An 18041-nucleotide genomic window follows, 5' to 3' on the forward strand; every position below is an offset into this window, starting at 1 on the left:
ACTGTCCAAATGTTTTAAATAAGAACATAAGAACATAAGAAATAGGAGCAGGAGTCGGCCACCTAGCCTGTCAAGCCCGCTTCCCCAGTCAATAAAGATCATGGCTGATCTGACCATCGACTCACCTCCACCTACTTGCCTTTGCCCCATAACCCTTAATTCCTCTACTATGCAAAAAATCTATCCAACCTTGTCTTAAGCATATTTACTGAAGTAGCCTCCACTACTTCATTGGGCAGAGAATTCCACGGATTCACCACTCTCTGGGGAAAACAGTTCCTCCTCATCTCCATCCTAAATCTACTCCCTCGAATCTTGAGGCTATGTTCCCTAGTTCTAGTCTCACCTGGCAGTGGAAACAACTTTCCTGCCTCGATCTTATCTGTCCCTTACATGATTTTATACGTTTCCAGAAGATCTCCTCTCACTTTTCTGAATTCCAGCGAGTGCAATCCCAGGCGACTCAATCTCTCCTCATAGTCTAATCCCCTTATCCCTGGAATCAACTTGATGAACCCCCTCTGCACCGCCTCTAAAGCCAGTATATCCTTCCTTCAACTAAGGAGACCAGAACTGCACACAGTACTCCAGGTGCAGCCTCACCAGTACCCTGTACAGTTGCAGCATAACCTCCCTGCTCTTAAATTCAATCCCTCTAGCAATGAATGCCAACATCCCATTTGCCTTCTTGATAGCCCGGTGCACCTGCAAACCAACCTTTTGTGATTCATGCACAAGCACTCCCAAGTCCCTCTGCACAGCAGCGTGCTGCAATTTTTTACCATTGAAATAATAATCTGCTTCAAGTACCTGAATTTTTTCATTGGCTTTCTCCAAATATTCTTGAAGGACTTTATTCTCTTCACGTAATTCTTCAGTTAGAGCTGTACAAAAAGAAAACACTGTCGTGTTCACCATCATGCCAATCTAATAACCCCATCGGTGTGTTATCTACATCCTTTCTCTTCACATGTCTAACCACCTCAAACACTGCTACCACAAGTGCTTCCCCACTTACCCCAGCACCGTGCTCCAGGCACGTAACACACCAATTTAAAAAAAACTTCCTCTCAGCTTAACCTGTGCCCTGTGGCATTTGACACTTGTATCCCATGAAATGGCATTACTATCAACCGATCAATGTATTATCAAAATACATACATGTCACCATATACAAACTTGAGATTCATTTTCTTATGAACGTTCACAGTAAATGCAAGAAACTCAACCAATGAAATACTGCACATAGGAAATCAGAGAAACAACCAATGTGCATTAGACAAACTGTGCAAATACAAAACAAAAACAACATAAGTAAACAATAAATATTGATAACGAGATAAAGACTTCTTGAAAATGAGTTCATTTATTAGGTTGCTCCTCATCCAAGTTTGTCCAACTTCTCCTTATAGCTCCAGTCCAGCTAGCATCTTGGTGAACCTCTTCTGCACCTTCTCCAAAGCTGCCATATCCTTCCTGTATACATAAAAGTTGCTGGTGAACGCAGCAGGCCAGACTTATTGATCAGACTTCCCGAAGTGAGGGCGTGAGATATCGCAGAAGGCATTCTTGATGGTGGTGTAACAATGGTCCAGTGTGTTGTTTCCTCTAGTACTGCAAGTGATCTGTTGATGGTAATTGCTTAGTGATTTTTTCAGACTGGCCTGGTTAAAATCTTCCAAAACGATAGAGAAGGTGTTAGGTGCGCTGTTTCGTGCACACCCATTGCTCAGATCATCTAAAGCCTGATTGACATTAGTCTGAGGTGGAATGGATACTGCTACCAAAATGATCCCGGAAAACTCCCGCGTTCGGTAAAAACTGCTAGATATTGGTCCATGGCATAAAAAAAAAGCTCAGGAACCCCTGCTCTAGAAGATCAACATTCTCACCATCATGCATGTCCTTCTCGTTGACAAGGTAATCCAAAGTACTCAGGAAGGACTTCAGCCATTTCCTCTAGCTCCACACACAAATTCCCTTTTGTTTCCAATCTAGAAGTAAAATGCCCATCAGTCCTTCTTGATCCTGCTTGCATTATATTTTATGGTCCCTTTAGCCCTCCTAATTGCTTGCCAAAGTTCTTCAACATAACCACATGTGAAAACAGGAAGAAACTAACAGTTCTGCCTGAATTTGCTGATCAAAATGCCGTCACTGAATTCCGAGTCAAATGTGAATAAAACTGGTTTATTATTTTCACATGTACCAAGGTGAAGGACTTGTCTTACATACCATTCATACAGCCCAACTCATTACAGCAATGCATTGAAGTAGGACCAGCTAAAACAGTGTTACAGTTATCAGAGAAATTGCATGAAAGGCAGACAACAAGGTCAGAAGGTAGAAGAGTACACATGAGAGAAACTGCCTCAGGGCTCGAAATAACTTGTCTGAATGCTGGGAAAACATTCCACCCTCACGAGTCACACAGGCAGAGGAAGATGGTACTGTGGCCAGGAACAATCTTCTCAGTCTCTGCCTGATACTCACCAGCCTTCTTCGTGGTACCGTCTGAAGGAGGACAAGGATAGCTGGAATATGGAAAAACCACCTGGCCACTTGGAAGCAGGTCGTTCTTCCTTGTAATGCCACCAGGGCCAAGACTGGAGAAGCATCAACATCAGTGGAGTACCTTTACTCACAAAGGCCACCCTACCAGTGATCAAAGTCCAGGCGATAGTTGCTCACAAAAAGCACGTGCGAAAACAGACAAGAAACAGGAGTTTGGGTAGATAGGTAAACTTCTCATACATCAATTGGAAAAAACAATGCTGGGAAAAGTGCTTAAGGCAGATGGAATCAGAGCATCTCAAGCATTGAGCTTGTACGAGTACACGGATGGGAGGGCTATGGGCCACACGCAGGGCAATGGGACGATGCAGAATTACAGTTTAACACAGACTCGAAGGGCCAAAAGGCCTGCTACTGTGTTTTCGTGCTCTGTGACTCGACTTACCGTGGAACTTGTCCATTTCCTTTTCTAAGTCATCATTATGGGATTTTGTTGCTTGGTGCATCTCTTCTATAGGAAGAATGAAGAGTTTACAGTTAATTGACAAAAATACATCGAGTGAGGATACAATGAGGATTTTAATCACAGCCTCTGCTCCCCACCAGAACAAACTACAGACTTAATCACAGCCCTTCTGACCCACTGGAACGGACAAACGAGCATTTTGATCTGAGCGTCACCTACCCACGGGAACAGACCACAAACTAGGATTTAGATCACAGCCTCTCCAACCCACTGGAATAGAAACACAGAAAACCTACAGCACAATACAGGCCCTTTGGCCCACAAAGTTGTGCCGAACATGCCCCTACCTTAGAAATTACTAGGCTTACCTATAGCCCTCTATTTTTCTAAGCTCCATGTACCTATCTAAAAGTCTCTTAAAAGACCCTATCGTATCCTCCTCCACCACCGTTGCTGGCAGCCAATTCCACACACTCACCACTCTCTGACTAAAAAACTTACCCCTGACATCTCTCCAGCACCTTAAACCTGTGTCCTTTTGTGGCAACCATTTCAGCCCTGGGAAAAAGCCTCTGACTATCCACATGATCAATGCCTCTCATCATCTTATACACCTCCTACCAGGTCACCTCTCATCCTCTGTCGCTCCAAGGAGAAAAGGCTGAGTTCATTCAACCTATTTTCATCAGGCATGCTCCCCAATCCAGGCAACATCCTTGTAAATCTCCTCTGCACCCTTTCTATGGCTTCCACATCCTTCCTGTAGTGAGGTGACCAGAACTGAGCACAGTACTCCAAGTGGGGTCTGACCAGGGTCCTATTTTGCTGCAACATTACCTCTCAGCTCCTAAATGCAGTTCCACGATTGATTGAGGCCAATACACCTTACGTCTTCTTAACCACAGAGTCAACCTGCGCAGCTGCTTTGAGTGTCCTATGGACTCGGACCCCAAAATCCCTCTGATCCTCCACACTGCCAAGAGTCTTACCATTAATACTATATTCGGCCATATTTGACCTACCAAAGTGAATCACTTCACACTTCTGGGTTGAACTCCATCTTCTACTTCTCAGCCCAATTTTGCTTCCTATCAATGTCCTGCTGTAGCCTCTGACAGCCCTCCACACTATCCACAATACCTCCAACCTTTGTGGCATCAGCAACCTTACTAACCCATCCCTCCACTTCCTCATCCATAAAAATCACAAAGAGTAAGGATCCCAGAACAGATCCCTGAGGTACTCCACTGGTGACTGACCTCCATGCAGAATATGACCCATCTTCAACCCACCCTTTGCCTTCTGTGGGCAAGCCAGTTCTGGATCCACGAAGCAATCTCCTTCACATACTTCACAAAGCTCTTCACATGCCTTGGGGTTTTCTTTAATCCTGCCTACCAAGGCCTTCTCATGGCCCCTTCTGGCTCTCTTTCTTCTCTTCTCTTTCTTAAGCTCCTTCCTGCTAGCCTTATAATCTTCTAGATCTCTAACATTACCTAGCTCTCTGAACCTTTTGTAAGCTTTTCTTTTCTTCTTGACTAGATTTATTACAGCCTCTGTACACCATGGTTCCTGTACCCTACCATAACTTCCCTGTCTCATTGGTATGTACCTATGCAGAACTCCACACAAATATCCCCTGAACATTTGCCACATTTCTTCCGTATTTTTCCCTGAGAAAATCTGTTTCCAATTTAAGCTTCCAATTTCCTGCCTGATAGCCTTATAATTCCCCTTACTCCAATTAAACACTTTTCTAACTTGTCTGTTCCTATCTCTCTCCAATGCTATTGTAAAGGAGATAGAATTATGATCACTATCTCCAAAATGCTCTCCCACTGAGAGATCTGACACCTGACCAGCTTCATTTCCCAATACCAAATCAAGTACAATCTCTCTTCTTGTAGGCTTATCTACATATTGTGTCAAGAAACCTTCCTGAACACACCTAACAAACTCCACCCCATCTAAACCCCTTGACGCCAATTGAGATTTGGGAAATTAAAATCTCCCATCACAACAACTCTGTTATTGTTACACCTTTCCAGGATCTGTTTCCCTACCTGCACCTCAATATCCCTGTTACTGTTGGGCGGCCTATAAAAAACAGCCAGTAAAGTTATTGACCCCTTCCTGTTCCTAACCTCCACCCACAGAGACTCCGTAGACAATCCCACCATGGCGTCCACCTTTTCTGCAGCCGTGACACTATCTCTGATCACAGTGCCACGCCCCCACCTCTTTTGCCCCCCTCCCTGTCCTTCCTGAAACATCTAAAACCCGGCACTTGAAGTAACTATTCCTGTCCCTGAGCCATCCAAGTCTCTGTAATGGCCACCACATCATTGCTCCGAGTACTGATCCACGCTCTAAGCTCATCCACTTTGTTCATAATACTCCTTGCATTAAAATAGACGCATCTCAAACCGTTGGTCTGAGCATGTCCCTTCTCTATCACCTGCCTATCCTCCCTCTCGCACTGTCTACGAGCTTTCTCTATTTGTGAGCCAACCTCCTCTTCCCCAGTCTCTTCAGTTCGGTTCCCACCCCCCAACAATTCTAGTCCAGTTGCCTTAGCAAACCTTCCTGCCAGGATATTGGTCCCCCTCCGATTCAAGTGCAACCTGTCCTTTTTGTACAGGTCACACCTGCCCCAAAAGAGGTCCCAATGATCCAGAAATCTGAATCCCTGCCCCCTGCTCCAATCCCTCAGCCACGCGTGGTGGGTGCACAAGCATAACACTATTACAACGTCAGTAATCTAGGTTCAGTTCTGTCACTCTTCAAGCTTGCACATTCTTCCCATGACAACATAGGTTTCCTTCGAGTGTTCCATTTCCCTCCCACATTCAAGTAGTACAGGTTAGTAGGTTAATTGGTTACTATGCTGTATCTCTAAATAAAATTGTTAATGCCCTGGTTGACATTTTTACTGTTATGCTGTATGTATTTCATTTAGCAGTTCTGTAAGAGCAGTCTGTTCTGCTTTCAGCCTGTTTGGGTTACTGTTGAAGATGAGGGATGATGAGGAATACGTGCCATCCAATTGGGATGGTAAAACTGAGGGGAGGGTTTTCTGATGAGGAACACTGAAGTTGGTCTTGGGTTTTTTTGTTTCAGCGGGAGATGAAGAGAGAAGATGCTGGGGAGAAAACCGGTTGTAAGTGGGAGACCCGTTTGTTCGAGATGGATTGCGACCCTTTAGTTTAGTTTCATAAATATAATTCCTTTAATGGTATGCAGTGTACATTCTGTTATTTCATGGCACTGAGTTGTAACAGGGTAGCAAATTACACAACATCACACAAACTGGGGTTTGGGGTGTTAGAGCCATCTCAATCTCACGAGTTTGGCAGGACCGGAGGGGGTCTTCCAGACTTAGGCAGCCAAGGAAACTAGAAAATAAAATGTAAGCTAAAGAAGAGTTTGGAACTCTGGCAACAAGCTCTTTATCTGGGGTGGGGAAAAGAGCCCACTAGGTTCTACAGAACCTTTGTACTGAAGAACAGGAGCAACACAGGATTGGGTACTTACCCACTGATCGGTTTCTTTCCTGCAATGCAGCCGCTGTGGCTTTGGAGGCTTCCAGATCAGCCTGCAAGAGTTTCACTTGACTTTCCAAACTGATCTGAAGGTAGCTGATCTCCTGTGCATAGGATTGAAATACAATGTATTTAGGTTAATAAACAACATAAAGCTACAGATAAAGTGCAACAAAACCAGGAAGAGCAAGGGAAGAGAAGGGCATCCCAGGACAAACTGGGTTATGATTGTCACATGTACCAAGATATGGTGCAAAGTTTGTCCTGCTTATCATTCATACACATCAATCCATTACACAGTGCACTGAGATACAACAAGGGAAAACAATTATGGAATGCAGAATAAAATGTCACAGTTACAGCAAAAGTGCAGTGTAGGCATACATTAAGATACAAGATCACAACAAGGTAGATTGAGAGGTCAGGAGTCTCTTATCATAGAAGAGGTCCATTCCATGGTCTGATAACAGTGAGGTGGAAGCTGTCTTTGAGCCTGATGGTATGTGTGGTATGTGCTTTCAGACTTTTGCATCTTCTACCCGATGAGAGAAAAAGAGACTTTACCCGAGAATGGGTGGAGTCTTTGACTATGCTGGATGCTTTACTAGGCCAGCAGGAGATATAGACAGAGTCCATGGAGAGGAGGCTGGTTTCTGCGGTGCTGCACTGAGCTGCGTCCACCACTCTCTATAGTTTCCTGGGGTCACAAGCGGAGCAGATGACATTGTTACTCCTAGGTGCCAGGACAAGTAGCCCAACATTTACCACACACTAATAAGAAAGTGTTTGATGTCTCTGGACCTGGAGATCAGAAGAGTTCAGGTGGTCTTACTGAAACCTACTGAATACTGAAAAACCTGGACAGAGTGGATGGGAGAGAATGTTTCCGTTATCAGAGAGTCTGAGTTCGAAGGACTGTCTCGGAATAAAGGGATGTCCCTTTAGAACTGAGCAGAGGAGGAATTTCTTCCACCAGACGATGATGAGTCTGTAATTTGTTGCTATGGAAGGCTAGGAGGTCAAGTCATTGGGTGTATTGGTAAGGCGGTTAAGGTAATAGGAGAAGATGGGAGTATAGGGTTCACAAAATTCCCCTATGATTGAATGATAGAACAGGTTTGATAGGCTGAATGGCCTGATTCTGCTCCTATTTTTATGGGCTTATGGTCGAATTTTGTGTGTTAGTCGAAACAAGTGATTGCCCAATAAATTGGTAAATTAGTTTATTGTCACATGCAGTGAGATAGAGTGAAAGGCTTGTTTTGCACACTGTTCATACAGATCAGATCATGAGACAGTGTATCGAGGTTGAACAAGGTAAAACAATAACAGAATGCAGCTAAAGAGAAGGTGCAGTGCAGACAGACAGTAAGGTACAAGGTCATAATGAGGTAGATTGTGAGGTCAAGAGCCCATTCCACTGTCTTAGGGAATTACTCAATATAATAATAATAATAAGTACTTTATTGATCCCAAGTGGAAAGTTATTTCATTACAGCAACATTTAAAAACACATTTAGCAATAAGAATATAATAATAACTAGTAATAAAGAACAGTATATACGCAATTTACCATTGTGCAATAATAGTGTATGAAATAATAAAACAGACTATTGTACTATGATGTGTGCTCTCCTGTCAGAGGTGAACTGCATATCGTAGAAAAGATTTTCACGGTGGAGCTGAACAAGCCTGCCCAAAAGGGTTCGCTGCTTATTAAGCACAATTGGTAGTTACAAATTATAAAGGAGAATCTATAACACAAATACAACAAATAATAATAATTTGACCGAAAAGGGATCTCAGAAAGCTAAATACTTGCCTGAAGCCAAAGAAACAGAATCTACAGTCAGGACGCTAAACAGCAAGTGCTGAGATTTGATCCTTCAGGTCGAGAACACTTCATCAGAATTCTAAATCAGAGAATCTAATTGCACACACGGTAGATTACTGGTAAGGATGACGAGAGCAGAGAGAATCTCTCTGCTAGGCGCAAACTCCAGTATTCATTGCTTAAAACTATCAGTTCTGAGGAGACACAGAACACCGCAGATGCTGCAATGCCAGTGGCACTCAGTAGGTTCAGCCACCGGTCGCCGGGGAGACTGAGCCACGTGCAGACCAGATGCCAAGAAGGTGCTTGTTCCAGCTCCAGGCGGAGACATAACGTAAAGATTTTTAGTCATATATTTGAAGGATGTAGGAAATAAAGTCAATTCAAGGGGCAAGTCCCATTATGCCACACATACTCAAAGACAATGAAGGTCACACCACAGGACAAGTCTCGTTATGCCCCACACACTCACACTATGACACTGAAGACCACACTATGGATAAGTCCCATTATGTATTTCACACTCACACTATGACAATGAAGGCAAACTCCCATCTAATTCCTTTACGCTATGGAAATCAATAACCCCCATTTATTGAGCACTTGATGAAAGGAAAGGTACCCTTATCGATCTACATAGCAATTTTAAATATGAAGTAAACCTTCCCAATCCAGACAGTCTCTCCACATAACGATAATACACCAACTCTGGGAACATCTTTGCACCTTCTCTGCATTCGGCACCATCACATCCACCTTTCAATCGGGAGAGCAGAACTACTGTTTTCTACCAGTGGCTTAACTAATGTTTAACACATGGCAAGTGTGGCCTCACTCCTCTTGTGTTTTGTGCTATGGCCAATGAGGACAAGTAACCTGTGGCATTTTTAACCATCATCTACTTCCCTGTCATTTTCAGGCATTTGGACAAGGTCCTCAAATGTCCTATCTCACTTCTCCAGACAATTCCATTCGACACCTGTTTGGGTGCAAACAACCCACTGATTCTACATGGCTCTACATTCCATCAGGGGCCCTCTCCACCCAGGCCATGCTTTCTTCTCACTCCTTCCATTGGGAAGGACGTACAGGAGCCTTAGGTCCCACATCATCAGGTTCCGTAACTGTTATTGCTCCCAAACTAGCGTGGACAACTTCACTCAACACTGAACTGATTCCACAGTCTACAAACTCACTTCCAAGGACGCTATCACTCTTTTTCTCAGTATTTTGTTTATTTACACTCTCCCACTTTTGTACATTAGTTGCTTGTCAGTCTTTAAGTATAGTTTTTTATAAATTATATTGTATTTCTTTATTTTCCTTTAAGTGCCTTTAAGAAAATAATTTAAGGTAGTATATGTTAACATATACATACTTTGAGATCCTTTTGCCCATTGGGCAGTGGTCGTTACTGTAAATAATTAAACTCTAAACCCAAATCTCATTAGCAACCAAAAAAAACCAGGACAAATTTCAATCACCCAGGTTTCAGAACAGTCAGTGCAGAAAATGTGAACTGAATGAACTAAATAAAATCTGAAGATTTTCTGGAGGGCAAGCAATGTTATTGTTGCTACATTACTCCAGGCCTGTCACCATACACAGCAAAACAATGGCTATAGTTACTGTCAGTGCGACACATCGATAGACAGAGAGGCTCCAATCCCTCACCTCGAGTTGGTGTACAAGGTAGAGGAGAAAAGTCTCTTAGCTAATGGCACTCAACAACAAAATTGCATTGCTCTGGGAAAAGGGCAAGAGGAATGGGGCAATTGAATCTTCTGAGGAACACACGCAGAATGCTGGAGGAGCTCAGTATCTATGGAGGGGGACCAAATGATCAACATTTCAGGCTGAGATCCTTCATCTGTCAGTCAAATATGTCAGCTCTTTATTCCTCTCATTAGATGCTACCTGACCTGCTGAGTTCCCCCAGAATTTTGTGCTTTGATCTGGATTTTCAGCATCTGCAGAATCTTGTGTGTTTATGAGCTGGATCTTCTGTTTGAGCAGACAGGTTCAATGGGTTAAAATTCCTCCTTCTCATGCCCAACAACTCTATATAGTTATACTTCAGTTGAAACATTAAGTGGTCTTCCATTTAGTCATTAATTTGACAGGACGATATTTTAAACCTTTTGCTGACATGCATTTAATCAGTGAAATGCCTTGTGTAACATTAGAGACCGTACATCAATAGAAATTGGAAAATACAACAAGCAGTGGTGGGAAGGCCATCAAAGTGGAGGTATTGTAAACAGTGTAATAAATCTGTGGAAGATTTTAACAGATACTCAAAAGTCAAGTGAAGTAAGTTCTAAATAGTTTGAGAGTGGTGTTAGTATACATGTCCAGATCACTCATACCTTCAGGACTTCTTCCTCCTGGGGAATTAGAAAACAGATTTACAAATACATCACAACTTTGAAATGCTTTGCAAGATTTCTCAGCACGGTCTACCCTCTGAGTTTAGCAAGAACTTGGGGGGTTCAGGAGAAAGACTCAATAGTTCGACTCACTTTAGTGCAGAAAGCAACAATCAGAGTTCAGGAAATTAACCAGCTGGTGCCCACCCATATCACACATCACACCAAGGCAGCCTTCAGAAACCACAGTATCAGAGACAGCAACCAGAGAGGCTATGGCTGTTTTGCACCTCAAAGCAGAAAATACCCAAGTTGTTATCTCCCTTAGTGTGAGGCAGAATTTCTAGATTTATTTTCTCTTTGACAAACAAAGTGTTATTACCTTATCCTTGGCATCAGTCTTGTTTTTCACTTCGATCAATTCCAAGCACAGAGCATTGATCTTCTTCTTGGTGCTGTCATCAGAGAACTGAAGGCAACAAAGGAACAGCCAAACGTTACACACCAGCAGTGCTCACACTTACAACATCACCAAATGACCAATTATTCCGTGCGGGAAGAGCTCAGAACCCTATTCCACTGGTGAGGCTCTCACTTTGGACAGTTCAAACTGAGATCTCAAACACTACGATAACAGAAATGGTTTCATTTCAGGCTTTCAGTTATGACAACAGTTAGTACCAAGGTTTAATGTTCAGTTGTACCCAAGACTAAGAAAACAGAACAGTATAGCACAGTATAGACCCTTTGACCCACAATATAGTATCGACTTTTTAAAATAATTCCAAGATCAATCTAACCCTTCCCTTCTACATAGCCTTCCATTTTTCCATCATCCATGTACCTATCTAAGAATCTATTAAGTGTCCCCAATGCATCTGCCTCTACCAGCAGCCCTGCCAGTGTGTTCCACAGACCCACGATTCTCTGTGTAAAAAAACTAACTCTGACATCCCCTTATAATTGCCTCTAATCACTAAAATATGTCCCACTCACATTAGCCATTTCCACCCTGGAAGAAAGGTGATGGCTACATCGAGATAAAGACCAACATACTGTATCTGACGATAAATACAAGGGTGCAATATCATGTAATCAAAGTGCTGATGCACTGGACAGTGTTCCTTAAATGTGAACTGCAGATGAGCGGTGCACTGGAGTAGTCATAACCTCTCGAGTGCACGCCCGGTAGAATTCAAACACATCAATGGAACAGAAAGAGTCGTTCAGTACAGCAATACCTTAGTTTTGAGCAAGTCATTGGCTTTCTGGAGCTCTGAAAGTTGTCTCTCCAAGGAAGCAACGTTAGATGTCAGCGATGTTTTCTCTCTCACAACGGCAGCCAACTTGCCTTCAACTTTTTTCAACTCCTCTTCCAGAGAATGGAGCCTTTTATCCTGTTCCCCTCGCTGCTGCAGTAGGCATCGGATCTGCCGATAGAACATAGGGCATTACAGAATAGTACAGGCCTTTTGGCCCAACCCTTTCCCTGCCACATAACCCTCACAGTGCTATCATTCATGTGCCTATCTGAGACGCTCTTAAATGCTCCTAATGTATCTGTCTCTACCACCATCCTCAACAGGGCACTTCATGCACCCACCATCTTACCTGACATACCCCCCATACTTTCATCCAATCACCTTAAAATTGTGCCCCCTCATATTAGCCATTTCTGCCCTGGGGAAAAGTCTCTGGCTGTCCACTCAATCTATGCCTCTTATCATCTTGTACACCTCTATCGAGTCACCTCTCATCCTCCTTCACTCCAAAGAGAAAAGCCCTAGCTCGCTCAACCTGTCCTTTTAAGACATGCTCCCTAATCCAGGCAGCATCCTGGTAAATCTCCACTGCACCCTCTCTAAAGCTTCCACATCCTTCCTATAAGACCATAATAGATAGGAGCAGAATTAGGCCATTCAGCCCATCAAGTCTGCTCCACCATTCCATCATGGCTGATCCCATATCCCACTCAACCCCATTCACCTGCCGCCTTCTTCCCATATCCTTTGATGCCCTGACTAATAAGGAAAGGATCAACTTCCACCTTGAATATACGCACTGACTTGGCCTCCACTGCTGTCTGTGGCAGAGCATTCCACAGAATTAATGCTCTCTGGCTAAAAGAGTTCCTCCTTACCTCTGTTCAAAAGGGTCACTCCTCAATTTTGACGCTGTGTCTTCTAGTTCTGGATATCCCCACCACAGGAAACATCCTCTCCACATCTACCCCATCTAGTCCTTTCAACATTTGGTAGTCTTCCAGAGGCGACCAGAACTGAACACAGTTCTGATCAAACGGATGGAAGCTTTCTTCCCCCAAAAGATATTTTATTATAGGAGGAGGTACTGCATCAGAGTTAGTTTTGGAAGCAAAATACAATTCTGACCCACATATGAGAAACCACCTTCTACAGGCTAAAGGACATTGAAGTTTGATTGTGAGAGCTTGGATTATAAATTCAACACAAAATGCTGGTGGAACGCAGCATGTATGGAAAAGAGTACAGTTGACGTTTCGGGCCAAGACCCTTCAGCAGGACTGGAGAAAAAAATCTGAGTAGATTTAAAAGATGGGGAGAATTCAGCAGGTCAGGCAGCATCTATGGAAAAGAGTAAACAGCATAAGCATTCTGATCTGAAACCTCCAATGCCTTGTGGTCGTACCCACTCATTGAGAAGGCTTCAGAAATAAACCCAGTGGAAAAATTCAGAACTAGAATCTCTAAGACAGTCTTATGTTGAAATCAAAGCTGACACCTCCTGTGATGCCGCTGGAGCCAAAATTTATTGGTCGCTGCTTTTTCTTTGCATTTATCAGCTATGTGGAGAGGAGGAGCCTGCAACGTGAGCAACAGTTTGTTCTCCATATTGTACTACACTGGCTTGCGCATCTTGTAGACAGCTGGGACACCACGTCCATGGTTGACCCTGACCAACAGATGCCTCAATCCCCTAGTGGTTACACTAGTATGATTCTAGAATCTTCTCTTGGTGCTGCACTATTTGAAAGAAAAAGATTTCTTAATGGTCGACTCTTATCTACAAGTTGGAATGGAATTTTCATCTATGGGTATAAAATAGCTGGCCGCAAGGCAGCACCAACTTTTGTTAAACCTCTAACAGGGTCAGTTTCAACTTCTCTTTGTTCCATTAACACCTAATAAAATGATCATGAAGTGACAAGTTTTGTGCCTCTTTCCTGAATTCAGAAGGAACCTTTGATTAAAAAAAACATCAAGATCAAACACGATTGAGCACCGGCTGTTGCTGCAGTATGGTGTTTGGCATTACAAGCTGCCCAAGGACTAAATGCAGCCATTTGTACTTCAGCACTGCTTTAAACAATTTCCAACTACACACTCTCTCTCTAATTAGAGACGAGGATTCAACATTACACATTTCTGTAAATTCTAATAGTCATTGATGCTCGACTTACCTCCTGTTCCAACATCTTCTGCTTCTTAAGTTCAAGAGCCAGGTTCGCATCCTTGGTCTGTATGGAATTCAAAGAACAGCATAGTTATTAAAATCGAATAGACAATCTAGATTTAGAGACAACAGATAGTCAGAACCTACCCTAACCCCATGTAGGCGAGATAGGCAGCACAGCAGCGTAGCTACCATGCAAACATGCTGGAAGCTGGAAGCTTTGTAACACTTGTGGGCTGCCAGGCACAATCCTTACTGGATTGAATTGACGCAAATGATGCTTTTCACTGCATACTTCGATGCACATGTTACAAATAAAGCTAACTTTTAAATCTCACCCCTCTGGAGATGACTGCCACAAGGGAGGGCCTTGGAGGTTTGCCATCATGAGAAGCAAACATAACAAATATAAAGGATTGTTGATCTGACCTACATTTGGAATGTTTTGCCACCTGGATGCAAAGCAGAAACCATGAGGCCACAATAACTGGCTGATTCGGATTTGTTTACTAATCACAGGCACAGTGAAATACGTTGTTTGCATGAACAACAGAAGCAAGCAATGTGGTTACCCACGCCAGCTTCAGCATGCTTCACCTAGCTCCTGGCTGCATCAGCGTGCTGGCTTTCTGGACACAGTCGTAGGTTCTGTAAGTTGCCCTAGTAGAGTATCGGTTACCGTGACGCTATTACAGTTCGGGGCGTCAGAGTTCTAAGATCAATACCAGCATCCTCTGTAAGGCACTCATGGAATGCGTGGGTTTCCTCCGGGAGCTCCAGTTTCCTCCCACAGTCCAAAGATGCATCAATTAGTAGGTTAATTGCTCATTGTAAATTGTCCCGTGATTAGGCTAGGGTTAAAAAGGACTATTCCAACCCAACGAGCCACACCATGAGGACAGAAGAAGCCCTTACGGCCCAGTGGCGCAGCTCGTTGAGGCAGAAGGGCCTATTCCATGCTGTAGCTCTAAATGGGTGGGAATATATGACACTCCATCTCTCAACCAGCGTGCGTGGTACCCTTGGGCAAGATGTGGCACCTGCTTAGCACCCACACTCCCCGTCCCACCCACCCAGGGTCATGAAGCATGGGAGCAGGTGGTGGACTGTCATAAGCACCTAGCGCATATCACAAGTCCTAGTGATACAAACACGGCTGCCACGAATCTCTGAAGAGTATTGATAATGGTTGGGGTCACCCATCTTGTAAAAATTCTGTCCAGAAGGCAATGGCAATCCACTTCTGTGGGAAAATCAGCCAAGAACAATCATGGTCATGGAAAGACCACGATTGTCCATGTCATACAACATGGCACATAACGATGATGAAAATCCCTGAGTGGATCTGACTGTAGCATAGCGGTTAGTGTGATATTATTACAGCTGAGGGTGCCCCAGAGTTTGCAATTCAATCCTGCGTTGCTCTGTACATCCTCCCCATGAAATGTGTGGTTTTCCTCCGGATCCTCCGGTTTCCTCCTACATTCCAAAAACATACCAGATAGCTTAAGTGGTCAATGTAAATTGTCCCATGGTTAGGTTAGGGTTAATCGAACTCGTCGGGAGTTGATGGGACGTCGTGGCTCGAAAGACGAAATGGCCTATGCTGCACTGTATCACATAATTAAATAAACAAACAGTCACTCCTGGAAGAAAGAGCTACTTCACATATCTCAACGACAATAGAAAATACGGTGAAAGGGTGAGGAGACACAAGTGACCATTACAACCACTCACTTCTCAGATTACAACATCAACTGTTTGTGGATGGTTTCTTCAGCACCACAGCTGCCAGACCAGAATTACTGGTACACCAAGGACACTAGAATCAGGCCAAAGTGACAGCAACACAGTACCCACAACATGGGTACAGTGTTGCTGGAGTTGTATGTTCTGTTTTGTGCACTTAGGCAGCAAAGGTGCAGGCATGGTTAAAATGAGATGACAATAGCACTAAACAAAATAATTTTGTTTAAACAACCAATTGTCATATCCTGAACAAAAGCACCAAAGCCTGTGAAACACAAAGTTAGCAAGTTTTCATGAAATTTAATTTGAATTAATCCATTTTACTAACTGCAAGATTCTTCCTCAAGCTTGCTGGCGATATCAGTCCTTTCTCAACTTCAACAGGCACCTGGTTTCCTGCATCTGGAAACAACACAGAAATATGCTCATCAGGACCACAATGCAAAACAATGATGCCCAAGAAGCTGCATTTATTTCCATTTTCTGTCCGTTCAAAACAATTCCTTCTTCAAGTCTGCACACAGCCAACTCTCACACAAACTGACGTGCCAACTCACACTTGTTCAGGACAGAATGGCTAGCAGACATTTGATAGTTCAGTCGAGCAGGCAAGGGGAAAGATGCTGCTGCTCAAAAACTGACACTTGCCATGACAAATGCACATCCAACACAAATGAGCAGCACAATGTACAGATATAAATTAATCAGAATCAGTGTTATTACTACTGATATACCTCATGAAATGTGGCAGCAGTACAGGGTAAGACATAAAATTACTTCATTGTGTAAAAAATGTGAAAAAGAGGATTATGGCGGTAATGTTCAATGACAGTTCAGAAATCTGACTGCAGAGGGGAAGAATCTGCTCCTAAAAATGTTGAGAGTAGGTCTGTCTCTTGTACCTCCCCTCTGATGGTTAGAATGAGAAGAGGGCATGTCACAGATGGAGAGGGCCATTAATAAAGGATGCAACCTACTAAAATTGAATATTTGGATAAATATTGATGCAGGCTGGCATTGGAGTGTGGCCAGTCTGTACGACGCTCTCAGCAAGTCCACCATGACACAATAATCATTCTACGCCTTTATATTTCAAATGTAAGCTGCAACGTTTAACTACCTTGATGTAGTCTGTTTGGATGGCTTGCAAAGATTTGTCATTATCTGGGTACACGTGACAATAATCAACCAGTACTATGTACCAAATTCCCTGGAACTGAAATTATTGCAAAGCAGCAGCTTTGTGAACTCTCATAACACCAAATGGCTTCAATCACCTTCTGTAATTGGATCCTGATTACAGTTGTCAGGTTGGAATTGATGGCTTTGCAAAGAACAGCGAGAGAACCTGGACAGAAATGTTAACCAGAAACCTGGTGGAACACTCCGTTCAGACGCTCAGATAACTACCTATGTCAAATAATAACTTCGTTTAAATCCGTTATCTGTTTAGCAATGGCAAGAATCGCTCAGGTCAGATTATCTAAACCACGACATCACCCATCAAGTTAACTTGCACAGGACTGGAAACATACTGCCTTGTCCAGTGCTGTGACAGCAGGCCAGAAGGCGCTGATGACTGCCGGGCTCAGCAATTACAGCACCAGCATATTCTACAGTTCTGCACATGGGTGATGCAGAGGAATGGAAAATGCTCCAGGTTAGCTCCCACTCTACCTCTGCACTCAGCTGGTCATGCAGCGTGGCTGGGCTTTGCAGCCACTGAATGCAAATAAGGCCATAAGACATAGTAGCAGAAATAGGCTATTCAGCCCATTAAGTCTGCTGTGCCATTCCACCATGGCTGACATTTTATCCCTCTCAACTCCATTCTGCTGCCTTATCCCATGACCTTTGATGTCCTGACCAATCAAGAGCATCAATCTCCACTTAAAATATACTCAATGACCATGGCCTTCACAGCCATCTGCAGCAATGAATTCCACAGATTCACCACTCTTTAGCTAAAGAAATTTCTACTCATCTGCTCTAAAGAGATTTACAAGGATGTTGCCTGAATTGGGGAGCATGCCTTATGAGAATAGGTTGAGTGAACAACCTTTTCTCCTTGGAGTGACAAGGGATGAGAGGTGGCCTGATAAAGGTGTACAAGATGAGAGGCATCAATCGTGTGG

General features: G+C 43.4%; 1 protein-coding gene across 1 annotated transcript in view; it reads right to left on the reverse strand.

Moving 5' to 3' along the window:
• hmmr (hyaluronan-mediated motility receptor (RHAMM)) overlaps nucleotides 1–18041 on the reverse strand; it is a 99834-nt gene that overhangs the window by 64109 nt on the left and 17684 nt on the right. Inside the window, exons 3-9 of the mRNA XM_072264543.1 lie at nucleotides 16235–16308; nucleotides 14165–14221; nucleotides 11967–12155; nucleotides 11108–11194; nucleotides 6515–6626; nucleotides 2960–3025; nucleotides 811–884 (exon numbers count right to left, since the gene is read on the reverse strand). Of these exons, the coding sequence (XP_072120644.1) occupies nucleotides 811–884; nucleotides 2960–3025; nucleotides 6515–6626; nucleotides 11108–11194; nucleotides 11967–12155; nucleotides 14165–14221; nucleotides 16235–16308 (659 nt within the window). The remainder of the gene's footprint in view (nucleotides 1–810; nucleotides 885–2959; nucleotides 3026–6514; nucleotides 6627–11107; nucleotides 11195–11966; nucleotides 12156–14164; nucleotides 14222–16234; nucleotides 16309–18041) is intronic.

This window comes from Mobula birostris, chromosome 7 (genome assembly GCF_030028105.1).
Source record: "Mobula birostris isolate sMobBir1 chromosome 7, sMobBir1.hap1, whole genome shotgun sequence".
Classification (NCBI taxonomy): domain Eukaryota; kingdom Metazoa; phylum Chordata; class Chondrichthyes; order Myliobatiformes; family Myliobatidae; genus Mobula; species Mobula birostris.